The 20,741-nt window shown below is 37.7% G+C and overlaps 3 protein-coding genes across 3 annotated transcripts; 1 reads left to right on the forward strand and 2 right to left on the reverse strand.

Moving 5' to 3' along the window:
• The first annotated feature begins 1,633 nt into the window (after positions 1–1,633).
• Positions 1,634–15,882, forward strand: LOC116163250 (periodic tryptophan protein 2 homolog). Its single transcript, XM_031477121.1, has 16 exons — positions 1,634–1,724; positions 1,778–1,890; positions 1,939–2,162; positions 2,213–2,384; positions 2,445–2,625; positions 10,917–11,163; positions 11,215–11,382; positions 11,428–11,680; positions 11,729–11,903; positions 12,029–12,339; positions 12,385–12,532; positions 12,583–12,726; positions 12,774–12,951; positions 15,320–15,394; positions 15,453–15,672; positions 15,721–15,882. Exons 1-16 carry the CDS (start codon positions 1,707–1,709, stop codon positions 15,857–15,859), a joined length of 2,766 nt encoding a protein of 921 aa, XP_031332981.1. The 5' UTR covers positions 1,634–1,706; the 3' UTR covers positions 15,860–15,882.
• On the reverse strand, positions 5,533–9,181 carry LOC116163252 (uncharacterized protein PF11_0207-like). Its single transcript, XM_031477123.1, has 2 exons — positions 7,741–9,181; positions 5,533–7,674 (listed from the first exon to the last, which is right to left on the reverse strand). The coding sequence occupies exons 1-2, from the start codon at positions 8,005–8,007 to the stop codon at positions 7,081–7,083; spliced, it is 861 nt and encodes a 286-aa protein (XP_031332983.1). The 5' UTR covers positions 8,008–9,181; the 3' UTR covers positions 5,533–7,080.
• On the reverse strand, positions 15,811–20,666 carry LOC116163251 (glycine receptor subunit alphaZ1). Its single transcript, XM_031477122.1, has 10 exons — positions 20,592–20,666; positions 20,447–20,538; positions 20,300–20,399; positions 20,090–20,244; positions 19,887–20,042; positions 18,126–18,266; positions 16,359–16,588; positions 16,180–16,308; positions 16,057–16,134; positions 15,811–16,009 (listed from the first exon to the last, which is right to left on the reverse strand). The coding sequence occupies exons 1-10, from the start codon at positions 20,621–20,623 to the stop codon at positions 15,878–15,880; spliced, it is 1,245 nt and encodes a 414-aa protein (XP_031332982.1). The 5' UTR covers positions 20,624–20,666; the 3' UTR covers positions 15,811–15,877.
• Positions 20,667–20,741: the final 75 nt, after the last annotated feature.

A 20,741-nucleotide genomic window follows, 5' to 3' on the forward strand; every position in this document is an offset into this window, starting at 1 on the left:
ACCAGACAAACAACTTGATGAAGCAAGCCGTTCTTTGAGAATTAACCCTTTCGGTCTGTCAGACCGACGTCACCATTGGTGTACCTAAAAATTCAAGCTGCCACTGCACATTCTTTCAAACAGAAATCAAGAACAATTCGGAAATTTGGGTATATTTAGTGCCGTGAGTAATTGGCCGCTTTCCGGTACATCGCCGCCATTGATGCTACGAAAATTCTAGTCAGCGCAGCATTGCAACGCGCATCCCCCCGTAAGCTTAGTATTGTGTATAATTCAATTTAGTTATGTTCAGTGGCGGTCCCAGGGCCCCCCCCCCCCCTATTGTTCATTTTTTTCATCAGATTTCTTTTATTTTTTTCCGTGTTGGGACAAAGTTCGGGTTTGGGCCCCTCCCTTTACCAAATCCTGGGACCGCTACTGGTTATGTTACAAGAATAAAATTTATTTTTTCGATTTATATGCCTTTGTTTATTTATTAGCCAGGTTGCGGACAGCATTTTCCGTTATGTTAGACGGCCATTTTTCCTTATAATATAAGTTTATAAGTATAAAACATTTTTATAGCAAAGTGTGCTGGGCGTGTTCAATTTTGCTTATAAGTTTGAAGGAGTCTTAACCTCACTTTTATTTTACATTGTGTTAAAATGTCCAAAGTTCACTACTATGCTCTTAGACAAAAAGAAAAGAACTACCGCCAACATAAACACTGCACAATTGTAGGTTAGCAGGAAAATGTTATTTATGAGTGATTACGTACTGCGCAGTGACACATTATAAGAACTTCATTTTCATTGGTTCCGCTATTTATAAATATATCGTACAAAAAGCCCTCATACCGTAAATTATTTCTACAAAAATTTATATTTCTTATGTTATAAGAATAAATGGCCGTCTAACATAACGGAAAATGCTGTCCGCAACCTGGCTATTGACTGAACTTTTTCCTTTATTTTAAGCCAAGTTACATGCGTAGTAACTACGAAATCAAGCCAAAATCAAATTCGGTCTCTCAGACCGAGGTCACCACTGGTGTTCCAAAATTTCACGTCACCACTGCAGGGTTATTAAGCAATTTGGTTGTTTTCTTTTTTTTTATTGATAACAGATCCTGTTTCTTCGAATTTAACGACCAAATCTTGAATAAAGGCGTGGCTTACATTCCCCAGGGATGTCTCATTAAACGTTGCTGTTTTAAAAGATGATCGATGTTCGGAGCCATAAATGAATATTATTTCCACACGTTCAGCTCAGCTCAGGTTGAAGTTCTTTTTTGTCATAAATCCCTCAATGTCCACATTTAGTTTTTTTTTGTAACTTATTAAATTTTTGTCTTAATGAATATTGACTTTATTGGTACCACTGGAAAGCATTTTTCAGTAGCTTTCCAACGATATGTCACAAGTATGGGGTTGTCATTTAGGATTTTTGAAGGGGGGGGACTTGGGCTTAAGGGAGGTGAGGGGTTGTCACTCATAACGTCATTGTGGTTCCCCCTCGAAACGGTTTTGCGCGATTTTCAATATCTTCTTTAGTTTGGAAAATATGGCCGACTGCAAGTTTTAAAATTGACACCCTGTATATGTAAAGTACAAATGTCCTACTTATACAAGACGACAACATCCGAGTTCCCTTCGTATAATTTCGATTTGTCATGCTTGTTTTGCAGGTTATGTTTATTTTTGTGAGGGTGCACGATACAAATAAAAATGAAATTTTCATACAAGGTAAAAATTTCAATAACTTCAAGTACCAAATGTAACTTTTATTTATGTTGCAGTTTAGTAATTTACTGGGTACAGTCTATCGCGAAGGTAACTTACTGTTCTCTTCTGATGGCAATTCGGTAATCAGCCCTGTTGGGAATCGGATCACCATTTACGATTTAAAAAAGTAAAGTGATTGCGCTTCATTCTACGACTGTTACCATTTTATTTGCAGTAACAAATCTTCCACACTACCTGTTGAAAGTCGTTACAATTACACAGCTTTGGACTTAAGCCCAAATGGTTGTACGTTAATCGCTATTAACGAGCAGGGCGAAGCACATATGATTAGTTTAATATCACAGACCATAGTACACAAATATAGATTTAAGCGAAAAGTAAACACAGTAAAGTTTAGTCCGGATGGGAAACACTTTGCCGTTTGCAAGGAAAATAATGGTTCTATTTAATTTGTATTTAATTCGTATTTGTAAATGGTATATTTGCAGTATTCATTTTTAAAGCTCCTGGGCCCTTCACAGGACAATATAACTCTTTTATAATGGAACGTGTGTTTCATGGAACATTTGACGAAACTACCTGTATAGATTGGTCTCATGACTCAAAAATGTTAGCAGTTGGCTCTAAAGATAAAAGTACAAAATTGTACCCATTGGATAAGTGAGTTACTTATTTTAGGTACATAATATTTAGTGTAAATAAACGTAAGCTGTGTTGCAGATGGAAGAATTTCAAAATGTATACTTTGGGTAGTCACACGGATGTTATTGTTGGTTGTTTCTTTGAGAAGGATAGTTTTGACATTACTACCATCAGTCGTAATGGTCAGACATGTATTTGGGAATGTTCCGTGGAAGCCAAAGATTTAGTGGCAGGTTCCGATCCCCCAAGTAAGAAACGAGTGAGTATTTTAATACGTAGATATTAACATAAGGATAGCCTACAGAAAACGCCCAAGTACGTTTTTTGTGACAATTCAACTCATGTATAAAAAATCGCATAAGCCGCAGTGAAATTGTCACTTTGACAGCGGCAAAAGTTACCTGCAACTTTTCCAGCGACAATTCAACTCATGTATAAAAAATCGCATAAGCCGCAGTGAAATTGTCACTTTGACAGCGGCAAAAGTTACCTGCAACTTTTCCAGCGACAAATGCACTAGTGGTTTTTCACTTATTCATTTTGGAACAATTATCGCATTATCCTTTCCCATATGATTAGCTTGACGTCTTCAATAATTGACTAGTTTGGTGAATTTCTTGTTCGTTAAATTGTCCTGCCGAATTACACTCGAGGTTTGTATTTAAACCGAGTAAATTTGGGTTGTTGCAATTCAAATCTGTTTCCTTTTAGCAATTGGACTCGAAAAACTGTCAACCTAAAAATGCTCCACCTGCGGTGTCGCATTTTTATTAGTTGACAGTTTTTCTCGTCTAATTGCTAGGCAACAAATTTTCATTACCTAAACAACCCAAATTTACTCGGTAAAATACAAACCTCTTGTGCAATTATAAGTGACAAATGCACTAGTGGTTTTTTCACTTATTCATTTTCGAACCAATTATCGCATTATCCTTTCCCATATGACTAGTTTGACGTCTGTCAGTAATTGATTAGCTATGTGAATTTCTTGTTCGTTAAATTGTCCTGCCGAATTACACTCGAGGTTTGTATTTAAACCGAGTAAATTTGTGTTGTTGCAATTCAAATCTGTTGCCTAGCAATTAGACGAGAAAAACTGTCAACTAATAAAAATGCGACACCGCTTTGCTATACAGTCTCTCCTTTGCCCTCATTATCTTGATTTGTAAATCGTCGTCTCTTCGGTCTGGAAATTCTATAAGACTTTCTATTAATTGCTCGGCTCTTTCCCCTTTCATTAATTCCATCGGTGTACAACCTGTGCTTTCATGGCTCGTGACATTTAACCACTTCTCTATTTGCTTCACATAATCTACCCAATTGCCGTGGTTCTGGTTACAATATGATCGGAATAGCCTTCCCAATTCCCTCATCGCTCTCTCGACTGGATTGGAGGCTGGATGGTATACTGAACTCATCTTCACTTGAATGTTATTCTGCTGTAACACTGTGGCCCATTGTTTAGCGGTAAATTGTGTGCCATGGTCCGATAGGATGATCTCTGGTTTTCCTACAGTAGGGACAAAATCTTCCAAAACTTTCTTAAGTAATGTTCTGGTGTTTATTTTCTTTACAGGATATAGTTTTATATATTTGGTGAAAATGTCCATCATGACGTAAATGTACTCTACTCCTCCTTTCCCTCTGGGTAGTGGCCCAAAGTTGTCAACTGATACCACTTCTAACGGTTTTTCTACTAATACATTTTTCATCAGTCCTTCCTGTTTTCTGTTTGGTATTTTCGCCTCCTGGCACAAATCACACCCTGACACATATTTCTTCACTTTTCCTTCTAAGTTCGGCATGTACCAATTTTCGGCTAGCGCTTCAGTTATTTTTCGGGTTCCAAAATGTCCGAATAAAGTATGATAGATGGCTATTAGCTCTTCTTCTATATTCCCCGGAGCGTATACAATCCACCAGTCTTCTGTTCTATTCGCTTTCCTAAACAATAATCCTTTGTATACAAGATATTTTTTCTTCAGTTCTTCAGCTTTCCCTCGTCTATTAGTTTCTAGTTCTTCCTTCATCCATTTTGTATGAGTGTCAGACTCCTGTCGGTTTTCTAGTTCAGCAACTAAGGCTTTCAATCGGATTTCATCTTCGTTTTTCTTTACCTTTCCTACGGTGATTCGTTGATTAAGTGTATTTTTCCTTCCATAGCGTGATAGGAAATCTGCTATCTTGTTCTCACTTCCCTTGCAGTATTCTATTTTCAAGTTGAATTCTTGTAAATTCACTGACCACCTCTGAAGTCTTGAACTCAGCGATTTACACGTCAGTAAAAAGGACAGTGCTTTATGGTCTGTAAACACGATGACTGGATAACCCAATATAAATGTCCTGAATTTCTTGCATCCAAACACGATTGCTAATAGCTCCAGCTCAGTGATGCTGTAGCGTTTTTCTGCCATCTGCAAACTTCGACTGGCGAAGGCAATATTCTTAACTTCTCCTTCCTCACTTTCTTGGAACAGGTGCGCTCCCAGAGCGTTTATTGACGCGTCGGTGTACAGTAGGAACGGTCGATTAAAATCGGGGAATCCCAATATCATATCTTCAGTAAAGCACTGGGTCAACTTCTCAAAAGCTTGCTGGTGCTCCTCTTCCCACTTCCACGTTGAATTTTTCTTTAACAGCTGGGCAAATTGAGATGTTATTTCGGCGAAATGGTCCTTGAATTTGCGATAAAAATTGCATACTCCCAGGAATGACTGGAGTTCCTTCTTATTTTTCGGAGGCGTACAATTCCGAATTTTTTCTATCCTGCCCGGATCCATCCTTATTCCTTGATTCACACTGACTATGTGTCCTAAAAATCGGATTTCTTGCTCCATGAATTTGGATTTGTGAAAGTTAACTGTCATGTTCGCTTCTCGCACCTTTGAAAATATCAACTGTAGTTGTCGTGCGTGCTCTTCTAACGTCTTTGACGCGACTAAAATGTCGTCTACATAAACAATGGCGAATGATAAAACTTCAGGACCGAGAACCTGGTCCAAACATCTGTTGAATACAGCTACGGATACATTGAGTCCGAACGGTAGCACCTTGTACTGATAACTCCTCCCATTAATCATGAAGGCGGTGTATTTCCTGCTGCTCAGGTGTAGTGGAATCTGCCAGTAACCTGCAGTTAGATCTAAGGAAGTTAAATACTTGGGGTTATCGAATCTTTCCAAAATTTCGTCTAAATTCGGTGGAGAATTCCGATCCTCTTCAATTAGGCGATTTATTTGTCGCGCGTCGAGACATATTCTCACGGCTCCATTGCTCTTTGGCACAACCACTGTTGGGTTAACATACGGTGACTCCGACCTTTCTATTATTCCGTTTTCCAACATTCTGTTTATTTCTACATCGACGGCTTCCCTACTCGAAAAGGGGATAGGGTAACTTTTCCTAAAGAATGGAATGTCGTTTTTTATTCGGAGTTCGCAGACGAAGTTCTTGACTAACCCCGGCTTGTCGGAGAAGATGTCTTCATATTGATCTAGGAGTCCGTCTATCATTTCTTTTTCTTCGCTCGTTTTGCTTTCCAGATTTATAAGTTCAAGTTTGGCTGACATGTTGTGCGAATTATCTTGATCCATAAACTTAACGTAATAATCGGCGTCTTCTACCACAAACTTCATCTCCTTTCGGCTAATGTCTAATAGCGCTTTCCTTTGTGTCATCCAATCCATCCCGATAATCACCATCGGTTCCATCCTCTTCACAATTAGGAACTTGCAGTCATGAACGCTTTCTCCCATTTCTACTCTTATCAGAGCTTGATGCTTAACTTTGGCTATTTTGCCTGTTACCCCTTGAATGGTTATCCCTTGCGCTGGAAGTTCTATGATACGAGGGTTTTCGTCACGCAACGATTCATAAATATTTTCAGACACTACGCTGACTTGGCTTCCTGTATCTATCAAAATTTCTTGAACTACCCCCTCCAACTTCTCTAGAACATACGGGTAGTACGGGGTGTCTTGTTCAGCTTCTTCTTCCGGAGATTCTTCATCACTCGTCTCGCTTTCTGTGATTTCTTCCGGTTGAAGTGGTATTTCTTCTATCTTGACATTAGTTGGTTTTGTTGCGTTAACTTGGTAAAATGAACGTACTAAATTTACAGCTTGCATTTGCTCCTCAGTAAGTATTGGTCGCGGGGCGCGCGGAGCTTCCCGTCCCGTCGATCTTAGTTTTCCTGGTTCTGTCTTGATGGACTCGACCCCCTCCATGAGTAATTAGGTTGTCGACTAGATTCTTCTTCTCTCCTGTCATAACCACCTCGGCGTGATGGTCCATATGTTCCACGTCCTCGCATGAAGCCGACATTCCTACGCTGCTCTTGCTGACGATGATCAGACCTGTCGTTATCCCTTCTGTTATTATTGCTGTTGTTCCCATATTGCCTTCTACCTTCATTTGGATCTTGGACCCTTTCTAGCAACTCAATCAGTGCTTTGATGGTTTTAGGTTGAGCGGCATACAGAATCATTTGGGTTTCTCGTGGGAAATGACTCACAAATGTGTCGATCATTTGACTTTCCTCTATTTTAGGCTCCATATGCGTCGTTTTGGCCACCCAGTACCAAACGTGTTCGACGTAAGTCCCATTTCTTGCCTGATACATCTTCGGAGTGTTAAATCGCAGCTTAATCTTGTTCTGGGTTTCCCTGGACCAGAATTGTTCTATTAAGGCGGTCTTGAATTCCGCAAAACTCTTTCAATTGGCTCCGTAAAGGTCTGCCCACGCTTTTGCATTTCCCTCCAGGTAGTCGTTGGCTAGAATCAGTTTGTTCTCATCGGCGAGGTTCAAGTTTATCCAATAGCTCTCCATAGACTTGATAAAATTTACCGGATGAACATTCCTAATGTTGCCGTCGAATTTTCGCGGCTTCTGTCCCAGAAGAGCTTCAGCGCGATTGATAATTGTCGTCCTTTTGACTGAAGAACTGCCTAAACCTTCTCCGGTTATTTTCTCTTCCATCCTACTAATCGCCTCTTCGGTATGGGTGATTCTTCGTTCACATCCCTTAATATTTTCTGTATTCTGGATTAATTTCCCGTCGATGCTGTTGATCGCATGGGCGGTTTGACGACGAATCGAATCGGTATCATCTTCTAATTTTCGTACCCGGGTCTCTTGCACCTGGATGTGCTGTCTTGAATCTTCCCTTTGTCTTCTTATCTCCTCGTTGCACCTTGTCATGGCCTCTTCTTGTTTTTTATTGAGTCTTCTTTCTATTTGTTCGACTTTGTCTTCAATTTTCTTTTCTATTGCTTCCTGGCCCTTCTTGACTTCTTGTCGTAATGCTTCCTGACCTGTCTTGACTTCTTGTCGTAATGCTTCCTGACCTGTCTTGACTTCTTGTCGTAGTGTTTCTTGGCTCATTTTGGCTTCTCCTTGACCAGTCTTGACTTCTTGTCGTAGCGTTCCCTGACCCGTTTGTATTGTCTGTAATGTCTGCATGATCTGTGACAGCATCGTCATGTCAATATTTGGGGTGGGTGTATCCACAGCCTCCAAAACGTCTTGACCCTCTGGGCTGAATTCAAACTCTTCGATCCCGTCTTTGCTCATGTTGTTGTCGTCTGCTTTGGTCGTGGGTAAATCTCTCGTTGGTTTCTTGAACCCTGACCTCAGTTCCATAAAATAATAGACTCCTCTTGTCTTTGTGTTACGCCACTGGAGAATAATAAATTTGCCTTCTTCTAGAGCTTGAGAATCTTGCAGGTTGCTAATTCGAGCCCCACGTTCTTGCGTCACTTGTAACCGGCTGGTTACTTTCCAACTCTCTTCACCGTCTCTTCTTAAAATCCTCTATTTGGGGGTGGTTCTTCTTATAAACATTAAGGGTTGTTGGGCGCCGGCTAGCTTCAGTCGATAATTCTTCTGGCCTCAAGGAAGAGGAAAGGATAAATGAATAAAAATCAATAATCTTTATTAAAACCTGTTGGGTTCTTTTTATCTTAGAAATCGCCTTTTATCTGTAAGTAACACATATTAAAAGAAATGGGGTTGAGGCGGGGTACACTCCTGTGAAAATAAAGTTAACTCATTCATACATGAAAAGTCACTGCATATAAAGGAAAATATGTATTTATTATGTGAATTAAATCAAAGTATTTACTCTCAAAACCGCCGAGTACAGAAAGAAACTTAATTCGTGTTTCATAAATTCTTATTCAATTTTAGTCGAAAGTCCAAACAAAACTGCTGTAAATGCGTATAATAACACTTTCAGGTTCGAGTCGTTTAACTGAATGCAAATAGTGCTGATAAGCACTGAATTGAACGCAACACTAGTAGGTAATTTAAATCGTCTTTACAAACATACCAATTTATAATAGCGTAATAATAAAAATACTACAACGAAATAATGAATAGACAACGAGGCAAACTACGACGAAATAATAAATCTACAACGAGGCGAACTACAACGAATTATTGTCTACAAATACCTCGAGTTCATAAGTGCACCAGGACTTGGAGGTCACTTTGTCGCACGATCGATGTGGAAGTCGAATGAATTCAGACCGCCCACTGCAGGTTGCTGTTCGCTTTTGAGCTGGACCAATCACAGGCAGGCTGGTTTATCTCGATCTCAGTTTGGTACTCTCCAGCTGGATTGCGCACGTACCGACAACGGAATCCTTGTCTTCTGTAATTTCGTAAATTTCCAATTTTCTTCGGCGCGCTGGGAAGAAACGTTTTCGTCTCCTACGCTGGCTCGATGGAGATTATTTCACTCGGTTCTTTTGCTTGCTTTTCTTATAAAAGTCGCCTTAACGCTTTATTAAACTTCGCGCTTATAATTTGCGGGCGCGACTTACATAGAGGTTGCTCCGTGAAAAGGCGGCGGGCAACTCCTTCTTGGTGCTTGAAATCCCGGTATTTATACTTCCTCACTTAGTATCCACTGACCTCAATTCGCTTTATCGCGCAAACTCGCACATGTATAAATAGTTTGAACGCCCGTGACTTAAGCTTTTGACACTTTGGCAGCGGTAGAGAATAGACGGATTTGAATCGCTCTACTAGCTCTCAAGCTCAACTAATTATTTACAATGACTCGGACTTTGACCTCAGCGTTAATACTCGCTATTTCTATGCAGTTTTATACCCTAATTTACCTATTTACATACGATGAATGCAATTCTATTTACGTCGCGATATTTACTTATATTTAATAATTCTCTTTCTGCGTCATAGCGGCTATCTTTGAAATGCATACTCAGCTACAATAACTTAAAATAAACAATTCTCCTTTAAATGCATTCCCATTCAGTCACATCATTCATACTTGGGAGTCATGATTACATTTAGACTGGACACTTGAATCACATAAAAATAAACGTTTAAATAAACTGTACAGAAATACTGTTACACTCGGTAACTTCAAAACGAAAGAAGTGCTACTAATATCGGTATAACACAGTTAATTTGAAGGAAACAATGTAATCGAAGCAATCAGAAAGTAATGTAGACAATAGCGGGTCTCGATATCGATAAAGTCGAATCTTTGGTAGTGACAAAAACAAAGTACGTAGTATCAGATATAACGGAGCGATTTACAAAGGGTTTTCGTTATACTTGCTCTTGCAGTTACGAATCTTCAAATCTCCAGGTATAAACAACTTCCATGAAAGTAGGCCACAGGTAGAATCACATGTTTGGTTTTACTGAAATGGCGGGGAAATCTGCCGGTAATGTAGAAACTCATCTATCAATTGACGCGCCAAAACCAATACTTAATAAGGTAAAAATGCACTGTCATCCACATACGACCCTAAAAAATATACGTAATGAGAAAAATTCTGCGTATTATTCATTGCCAAATACAGATCCGTAAAAACGATTCAATGGAGCCACCACAGACATCAGAAGAAAGAGAGAAAGGTCTTCAAAGATAAATATGGTAAAGCCAAAACAATAAGCCCGTAGACGTAAAGTTAGAAAAGTATTGGCGTACTAAAAGAAAACATTTGCATCTAATCAATTCGACGGCAGAAGCTTTACTGAAGAGGAAAGAAATACAACTGCGCGAGTAAGGTAAACTTAAAGAAGGGATAGCAGTAATTGCACAAATGTGCAATGTGTGAACTCTAGCGGCAAGACAAAGAAGTAAGTAAAACACTAGAAAGGCATCACTAACGGCGGTAAAAGAAACCTATATTAAGGTAATAACAAATTTACTACTGGAATTATCTTACATCTAAAACTAGCGGATTACAAAGAAGATAGCTTAGTTACTGCTATAAATCAGTAATATCAATTGGCAAAAAAATAACGTTACAGCATGATATAGTACCCATTACCTACACCTATGCGTAATGGATAAAATGAGAATAGATCATGTACCTACGTTTAGGAGTCGTAGAAAAGTATGGTACGCAATTCAGTTGAAATTTACGTATTACAGGTTCGTAGGCATCGTGCGTACCTATAATACTCACTATTACAACCTTAGGACGTAATATACTTTTCTATTACTGTGATTGTGATTACACAACAGAAAATATTTGAGTCATGAGTAATTATCACACACTTGATTTTAGCGAAAAGATATTGACTTGGAAGAAGACGAGATTGACACAGATAAAGTTATAGAGCAAACTGAAGAGGAAATTACAAAAGCACTTATGAATGTTAAGATAGAAGAAAATGATGACTCCCAAGGCAAAAATAAATTATATTATAAACGATTGGCCCGTCATTACCTAGGAGATGAAATTAGGAAAACTAATCGAGATGCAGTTTTAACTGCGGCCGCCTACCATAGGCAAACCAAAATTTTAGTCGTTGGTAAGTTGAAATATCCCACGAGAGTAGGTAAAGTTGTTTAATAAATTTTAGGGTTCTCGACCGGCGCGTTTGTAATTCATGAGCTGCCCGATATGAATATGATTCATTCTTTAACTATCTCGGATCAGAAAATATCAGCGATCAGCCTCAATTGCACAGGTGACTGGATAGCACTGGGTTGTGCAGGATTAGGACAGCTTCTTGTCTGGGAATGGCAGAGTAAGGCAATTGAATTGCACAGCGTTGTTTTAAATTATTTTGCAGGCGAAACCTATGTTATGAAACAACAGGGTCATTCTAATAATATGTCGTGCTTGGCGTTTTCAACAGATGGACAATTGTTAACCACTGGAGGGGAGGATGGTAAAGTAAAATTGTGGAACATTAATTCGGGATTTTGCTACGTTACGTTTACCGAGCACACAAGCGCGATATCTGCTGTTACTTTTAGTGGAAATCGTAAGTTTGTCGTTTCTGCTTCGCTCGATGGTACTGTGCGTGCCTATGACGTCGTGAGGTATTTGTGTCATGATGAGTAGCATAATATTTAGAACAATTTGTGCAGATACCGAAATTTTCGTACATTTACTACTCCTCGTCCGGTACAATTGGCGTGTGTTGCAGTGGACAGTAGTGGGGAATTTGTAGCTGCAGGAGGGCAAGATGTGTTTGAGATATTTCTTTGGTCCGTAAAAATGGGGAGGTTGCTAGAAATTCTTGCTGGGCATGAGGGGCCGATTGTAAGTGTCATTGTTCTTTTGCTGTATTCTTATTTGGTCTGTTTTTATCTTTCCTATCCATTCTTCTTTACAAAAAAACTGTTTATATGTGAAATTACTTTTGAAACACAAAATTGTATGTGCAGGCAAGTTTAGCGTTCAGTCCGTCTTCTATTAGCACTGTGTTAGCCTCTGTGTCCTGGGATAAAACGCTTCGAATATGGGACGCTATCGAAAAGGGATCTGCACATGAATCCGTTAAATTAACTGCAGATGGACTATGTGTAGCTTTTAAACCAAATGGAGAAGAAGTCGCAGTTGCAACATTAGATGGGCACATCTCGTTTTTTAATGTTAAGAGTGCTACGCAATTGTCGAGTATTGAAGGCAAAAACGATTTAGGTAGTGGGGTATCTGATACGAATCTGATTGGCGCTAAAAAGGTTTTGCAGGCGAAGTAAGTAGGCACACTTTGTATAAATCTATAATAAACATTTTGTAGGGCATTTACTAGCATTTGTTATTCGGCGGATGGGGAGTGTTTATTAGCCGGTGGGCATTCAAAAAATGTATGCATTTACAATGCAAATGAAGGAATTATTCTTAAAAAGTTCGAAATTACTCAAAATCGTTCATTCGATGCCGTCGACGTGAGTTGGCTTCTTACTGTTGAATGATTATTCACACAAATTTGTTTTAGGATTTCATTAACAGGAGAAAATTAACTAACTACGGCAATATTGATTTAGTTGAGGAACGCGATGAAGGTGAGGGAGGAAACGTTGCGTTGCGTCTTCCAGGTGTAAGAAAAGGCGATATGGCGGCAAGAGCTTTCAAACCTGAGGTGAGCCATTCCGGATAAAGTTTTGATTAGTGATGTTATTGTTGTAGGTTCGAGTATATGCTTTACAATTTTCACCTACGGGACAAATTTGGGCGGCTGCAACAACAGAAGGTCTCCTTGTTTATTCTTTAAATTCTGGGTTGGTTTTTGATCCCTGGGGGCTACAGTTGGGTGTAACGCCTACTGCTGTTAGAGAGGCAATTGCTCGTGACGATCATACCAATGGTAAGTGGAAGTTCTTGCTTTTTAGGGGAATTTTTTGAAAGAAAAGAATTCCCCTCATGTGATGGTTTTGTCCGTCCGTCTGTTCCTCGTCTAACACGTGGTTGTAAACGTTTATGTAAAAGTGGTTTTGGATTGACTAAAACCCACACAAACCACATTAATTTATCAAATCATTTTTTTAATTTGTCACTATTAGAAATAAGAAATTTAGAATATAACAAATTAAAAACTAAAATTAAACTTTTTTTTGGAACGGGCATTTTATAGTTTATGAAAATTTGAGAATTTTAATTTTAAGAATACATATGTAGCAATTAATAAGTATTTTGACAAAGATATCCGTTGACAGAGGAAAGATGTAGAAATGTGCAACTTAAGGGCAACTTTTTAGTACAAGAAAGGTCGTATAATGAGTGGAGCGTTACTGAAAATGTACAAAAACTGCGAACTCACTATTGGAATACTGCACTACAACACAAAGTAAATTCGTTTCAGTTAACATTCATTCCTTGAATTATAGATATAAAATTTGCAAGTAGCCTTTATAATCATAATATAAATGTTCGCGGTTGGGCGTGATTCAGGGACAGACGTAATTAATCCAGACGTTGCAATGTTATGTTGTACTGTATTGAAATTAATTGAAATTAAGCCATTCAGATGTCAATTCTTGATCATTGAATTTAAGTTGAGAAAACGTGCGAACTGCTAACGTTATTAATATTAAATATAACGGGAGGGATTAGTTATCTCCTTTTGCTTGCTTCTCTTCAAGTTTTGATTCTGTAAAAAGCAGGACATTACACCTCCTAATACCAGTTCCGTGTTCCCGTGAATATTCGGGCTCGAGTACTGTCATAAATCGCTCGTTCGGAAGTAGACCGAAAATTAAGGGCTCAGGCAACGAAAAAAAATAGGCAGCGTACATAGTAACTAAACCATAAGCGACAAAATATTCGACAATACAGGCTGAAAGTACGTTGAAAACTAGTAATAGTCACTCGTCTGCCAGTCGTAAGTGGCAGCATTAACTTGGGGCTGCGCTGAAAAAATGATTCTTTTGGGGATCAACTAAGTTACTAAACTATAAGGTCCACGGAAAAGATTTATATCAAGAAATCCCATCTTTTCCATAGTTTTCAAATAGGTATGTTATGCCACAGGATTTCAAGTGCAGCGTTGGTGGCGACAGGACCCCCTTCAATGTAGGGAAAAACACCCCTGAACTAAGTCATGAGGACCATAAATTATACAAGTCATACATCAAAAAATGGTCTCTTTTTATCACTATTTCAAATATATCCTGGCAGACGATATTAAGTGTACCATACCATTAGTAACGACAGACGTCTTAGAAGTTAAAAAATTCAGGTACGGTAAATCCTAGCGAGTGCAAGTGTGTGAGAGATAAGCGCGCGAGAGCATAACGAACAGACGATGTGAAGAACTACCACCCAGAGGTGGATACTGCTCGCGAGCGAAAAAGCCTCCAAGCGGAGAAAGCGCTTGCCGGCGATCCACTCGCGAGCACTTTTCGAAGCCGCTTGGTGCTCAATACTCGAGCGTTTACTTAAAGTGCTCGGCGCTCGGGCGCTTTTTTTCTGCCCACCATTGTTTTTCCCCTCATGAGCGATTTTTTTCACTCGTGAGAGCTTTTAACCGCCCTCAAGCGCTGAAGCGTTTTTTTTCCGCTCACGACCACTTTTCCCGAGCGCTCGCGATAAAGCGCTTGGGAACTTTTCAGGAGTGTTCGGAACTCGCAAGCGGTTTCGCTTTGCAAAACAACTCGATGCTCGCGAGCATTTTTGAGAAAATTAGAGCGCTCGTCGTTTGAGCGTTTTTCTAGAACGCTACCCAACCCTGCTACCGCCCCATATTTACTTTGTGCAATTTTGCCAAAGTTTTATGAGCGGTTGTATCCTGCTCTAGCCCCAAGAATATCAACAATGCAACATGGATTTATTTAAAAAAAACGCTTATTGTATCCAACTTAGCTTCTTTTTTTAGAAATTGTTGCACCTGTTACTGGTGCACGCGGCGGACAGATTGACACAATCCATACGGACCTTTCTAAAGCATTTGATAGCGTCGACCATCAACTACTTATCAGGAAACTTGATCTTTTTGGACTCGGTGACCTCCTTTTAAAATTATTCCTATCATATTTGTCTAATCGTCTGCAGCGGATTGTTTTAGTGCCATCTCTTGAGTTCCTCAAGGTTTCATCTTGGACCATTATTATTCATAGTGTTTGCGAATGTTCTCCTGGGCACTATTACTGTTAAAAAGTATTATGTATTAGCTGCGTGTTAAGATGATACATTGAAGAACAAATTATCACATACTTACTAATGATTTATTATTGCAGCTCTAATGATGGCAATGAAAATTAACGAAACCAGTCTAATTCAAGAAGTAATCGAACAGGTCCCTTACAAGGATGGTGTGTATAAATTGCATTAATTATATTTTAGAAATACAACAATTTTGTGGTTTTTTAGTGGAATTAACAATTTCAAATCTAAGTCAGCAGTATGTGGAGCGACTTTTGCACATAATAGCCAATTTCTTGGATAATTCCAGACATGTCGAGTTTTACCTGCAATGGATTGAATGTGTATTTAGCCTACACGGACCGAGCATAAAACCGCAACAAAACTTTCCTGCATTGCTCGCATTGCAAAAAAGTCTTACTAGAAAATATGAACAATTATCAAAACTGTAAGTATTGTATATTTTGGATTTGCTTAAAAATTAAACAACCTTTAGATGCGATCATAATAAGTACACCATAGAATACATTATCAAACTGGGAGATCATCAAAATAATGAAATGACGGAGGTAGTTCAAGATGGAAATGAAAGTGACGATAGTGAAAAATTGTTTTATTCGGATGTAGAAATGTAAATAAAGGAACTATTTGTATTATACCACGTTTGATTTCGAAAACAATAACATTGGCCAAAAAATTGCCACGAATATTACAAAAATTGTGGGGAAAATTATACGAGACATATGATCAATTTCTCTCCATAAAACTTTTTCTTTACCTTTATCCTGAAAAATAACAATTATTAGAAAATACTGAAATATATTAATGTTACATTTATCCAACATAGTTTTGGCCATTGCTGTTTATTTTGCGCAATTTTATTGTTACAATTGCACCACGCATTTGCTTCCTAAAACAGATAATTATTTAAAAACATTTAAAGCTATATACATACCAAAAGGTGTGTTTTTGATAAGCGACTTTTGTAATTTTGATAACGCTTATCTAAAACTTTAACAATTACGAACTCGGTTAAGGCTGCAAATACCAGGAATATACATGAAGCCATCCACAGATCGAGTGCCTGCATAGGATCATGAAAACTGTAATGTTTTAAATAAAATTGCTGCCAACCTTAATATAAGCAACTGGTGGAATGTCCGATCTTAATCCTGTGAACATTGTAACTAGAGTTAACATGCAGGTAACTACCAAAGTGACTCGAGCCGGTACTGCGTCTAATCCCAACCAGAAGCTAAACCACGACAGCATAACTACTAGCGTGGACGGAGCAAACGTTTGAATAAGGTGATGGCCAATTTGTCGCTCGAATCGGAAGTAGACCACCAAACGTGAAAAGTTGCCTAAAAATAAAGAAAGTATATGGCAATATCAGCTCTACAAATAAACATAGATCATAATATGTATATAAGGGGGGGGGGGGGACAGATTTACAAAGCAGCCGAATAATTCAAATGCTCAAAAGAGTGTAAAGGCAGAATAAATCTCCTGAAAGTCAAATAAAAAAAACTGAAACAAACTAAAAATTTCTAATTGTAGCAAAATCTACTACATGTTTTAATGATCCCAAAAAGTACTGCACCTAGAGACAATATATTATTGCGTTCTAAAATTACTATACCTCGTTCAACTCTCCAGATGCAGTATGGCGCTTATGGGGAAACAGGGTCGCTTGCGAAATTTATTGTGCGGATAAATTACTGTACCGTTTTACAATACTCTCAACCCGCCAACATGGTGTAATATGCACTTTCTAATTACAAAATGATGTAATATCCGAAAGGCCTAAGTAACGGATTTTAGTATAAAAATTAAATTTGAAAGTTCCAAATGACTACAAATTGACGACACTGGGATGACTAAAAAGGGCCAAATTATTTGAAAATGATAAAATAGAATGCAGGATGCGTTTAGTCCATAAGGCCCTGTACTGCATTTGAAGAGTTCACCTATTATAGCTTTAGCAAAACTGTGTGCATTCATTTTTATTTAAATAACCATTTAAAAACGATTTCGCCCGCGCAGTGGGTCATTCAGGGTGTCATTGGATTTGACCCATTTTCAATTGGCTTGTTACATGTGGTATGTTAACTGTGCAAAGTTGGAACCAAATCGGTCCAAGCCTTTGACAGTTATCATGTTCACGGACACCATCGACTCCCCTCTAAGATTGCATCGCTTTGCTCTGGTTCCTCCTCCTGTTATTTTTTGCTTGTAGAAAAAAACACATTGTGGCCTTTTATTTTAAAATTTTCTGATTTTTTCGATATATTATAGCGAATATTGCAGAAATCCCGATAAATATCACGGCGCCATGAAATATTAATCATCGGCGATAAAGAACGAAAGCGGATGTGACAGTTATCATGTTCACGGGAAATATGATGTGTTTTGTTCTAGAACATTCGGGGGCACTGGAGAACACGCATAAGGAAATCGAATAGCCAGCCCTGCAAGACAGTTCCAACTTCGATCTGCTAATGTTATGTTATAAATTTTAAGTGATAAATAATCATTACTGTTATAAATTAATCCATTTTAAGAATGTTGTCAATTTAGTGTTAGTTAATTGTAAATAAATAAAACCATGTAATTAAATTTACGTTACAATACAACATTTTTGTTTAAACCTTTTTAGATTAAAGTATACACTCATATTGAAAATGGCAGATATTCAATAATCACACTTTTGCAATACAAATTTCTCTGTATCTAAGAAAATATAGTCCTTCTGAAATGGACAATTTTTGTATTTTCTCCGCATCTCTTAAGCGAACGAATATTTTTAAATTTTTGATGTATCATTTTAAATATGATCCAAAATAGCAATTACAATTAAGATACCTATAAGTGTCAACAATGGGACTCACTGTACATTACCTCCTTTTTCGGACGTAAACACGTTCAATTCCTTGAGTGCAAGAGGCTCTCCAATATGGTATTGCAGCAGTTTCAATTCTGGACTTATACTAACACCAGCATCGCCCCATTTTAACCTCACTTTGTCAAATCTATAAGCAACTAAAATAAAAATTATTGGCACGATTTACATTGTTCAGTAGCTAACGTACGTGAACGTTTTTGCTAATTGAGTGCAAGATAGTTCTAAATAATTGTTAATTTTAGACAGGGAAATCATTGACGATAAAATTAAAGTAAAGATTGATCCCTTAGTGCGCCGCAGTCCCTATGATTTTAAATTGCATATTAAAGCAAATAAAAAAAGCCTCTGTATTCCATATTAAAGCTATAAATACAGTTTGTGTAACTGTGTCCAAGATAATCTATCGTGGAGATCTCAGAAACCATAGAAGATACAACAATTATCAAACTTGAGAAAAGATGCGCAATTAAACAGTTATCATACTTTAAAGAAAACCAAAAAATTTCGATGCCTTCTGAAGATCTGCCAGAAAAACCGAAAATGTTATTTGAACAGATACAGAACAAAAAACACTTTCTCATTGCTGAGATGAGAGATTTTCAATACGATTCGTTTCGAAGAAATCATCAACTTTATTTTTTTTATATGGTCTCCAAAAAAAGTACACACTGTATATACAGGGTGGTGACTTGCGTAACGCATCATAGGGATTTCAATGTAAAATTCATAACATGCGGGCTCCCCAAATTATTTTAGAGCAAAAATGTATTAAAGTCTTTTGTTGAAAAATTTTTTTTACTCCAATCAACCGTATTAGTTTTCAATTTTTGCATAATAAAGACGGAAAATTGGAAAAATAAAACCCGCATCTTTTTCAATAATCTGCGATGCCATGGAATTTTCTAAAACAAAAAGATATCCAGGTATCAATTAGCAGCAGTTCGAAATAGATTTTATGATCGACTTGGTTACTTACTGTCTTGCAGTTAATGGTGACTTATTCCAACATTTATTGTTTTTAGTAATTTGGTCTTTCTTTATGTTGAATTCGCTCTTCTAAATATAATACTTTGTGATAGAATTTGATTTGTTTTATAGCAGACATTCCATGGCATGACGGATATTGACGTAGTTTTTGTATGATAAAATTCCATGGCATCACAGATTATTGAAATGATGGGGGTTTTATTTTCCGTCATTATTATGCAAAAAATCGAAAACTAATACGGTTGATTGACATAAAAAAATTGTTTCTACAAAAAACCTTAATACATTTTTGCCCTAAAATAATTTGGGGAGCCAATAATCGCATGTTATGAATTTTACATTGAAATCCCTATGATGCGTTACGCAAGTCACCACCCTGTATATTATGAATATGATATACAGCATACAAAAAAAAAAGGTTGGAAACTTGGTTCCAACTGAGCAATCAAATTTAATAGATAGTCTGAAATTCATGGAATAAAGACCCTTACCCCAATACGAAATTTAAAATTCTTGGAACCGTTTCAGCGCTAAGGGATTATGAAATTAGCAAGTGAAGAAATCAATGTCTAAGCTCAAACCAAACGAATGAAATATCTAATGTCATTAAAGTAATTTAATTTAAATTGGTAACGATTTTTGATTTTCTTTTCAAGGGCGTTATTATTCCTAACTGACCTTCCTCTGTAACATAAATTTAAATTTGACCCTTATTTCATTATTTTGTCTTTGTTTGGTGAGAAAATGATCGGCTCAATTAAATCACTTACAACTCTCTATGTTCAATGGACATATCTGTGTGTCCATCGGATAATGTTGAAACTCCATTTGACATGCCACAATAGCATGCATTCGCGCAGAATAACTCACAGTTTTATTACGAAATAAAGTGAGTGATGAAAATCTTTGAGTCAATGTTGCGATTTCTAAAAATACAGAAGTAAATCCGCAGCTGGAGACACGAAATGCTTACCAACAATTTTTGAGTTCAAGAAATACAAGTCCGGCTGCCACAAATTTTCAAAATAGTATGCGGGTAGCGCTACTGCATCTTCGCCTATATCAAACAAATCGTCTGGAATTTGAAGACGGGGATCAGTCCATTCTTGCTTTAATAGCATATCCATTCTTGAACATGAGAAAATTATTTGCTCTGCTGTATTCGCGGCACTTGTAACCTTACCGAAAATCCATGTCTTCCACATTGATGGAATTAATATCGAGAATTTTCATACTAAATTGTACATCCAAGGGCTGTTGCTTGTACGTTGGCGGTCTAACTTCTGAAATGCAATGTTGTTACCACTAAATTTTTATTATATTAACAAACCTTTTACATAATAATCTGGTATTATGGTTTTAGGCGACTGAATATTATTAAACCGTGGCTTTGGAACAGCTGCAAAAGTTGTATCGATGTGGCTAAAAGTAAATATGTGCAACAGACTGATTTTGGGGTAGGTATTTATCTAAACCTAATAGTTAAAATCAAGATATACGGATACATCACTATGGCCCATGTAACCACTATAGCAAACAAGAACGAAAATAAGCGGTTTTGAAAGCAATTTACCAATGATCTGAAATGATGCAATTAACAAAACTTTGTTTGAAATTAAATAATT

This window comes from Photinus pyralis, unplaced genomic scaffold (genome assembly GCF_008802855.1).
Source record: "Photinus pyralis isolate 1611_PpyrPB1 unplaced genomic scaffold, Ppyr1.3 Ppyr1.4_LG2, whole genome shotgun sequence".
In the NCBI taxonomy this organism is placed as follows: domain Eukaryota; kingdom Metazoa; phylum Arthropoda; class Insecta; order Coleoptera; family Lampyridae; genus Photinus; species Photinus pyralis.

Bases quoted from the DNA above. Each gene is read 5' to 3' on its own strand.
- LOC116163250 (XM_031477121.1), top strand. The intron at 11,164-11,214 runs GTAAGTTGAAAT...AATAAATTTTAG, and splicing joins AACCAAAATTTTAGTCGTTG to GGTTCTCGACCGGCGCGTTT. The intron at 12,533-12,582 runs GTGAGTTGGCTT...AATTTGTTTTAG, and splicing joins GTTCATTCGATGCCGTCGAC to GATTTCATTAACAGGAGAAA.
- LOC116163252 (XM_031477123.1), bottom strand. From the start codon at position 8,007: ATGGAACTGAGGTCAGGGTTCAAGAAACCAACGAGAGATTTACCCACG. The intron at 7,675-7,740 runs GAAACACTACGA...AAGACAGGTCAG, and splicing joins GAGAAGCCAAAATGAGCCAA to GAAGCATTACGACAAGAAGT.
- LOC116163251 (XM_031477122.1), bottom strand. From the start codon at position 20,623: ATGTATCCGTATATCTTGATTTTAACTATTAG. The intron at 20,043-20,089 runs GTAAGCATTTCG...CTGTATTTTTAG, and splicing joins CTTGAACTCAAAAATTGTTG to AAATCGCAACATTGACTCAA. The intron at 16,589-18,125 runs GTAATGTACAGT...CTTTATTTTTAG, and splicing joins GTTTACGTCCGAAAAAGGAG to GCAACTTTTCACGTTTGGTG.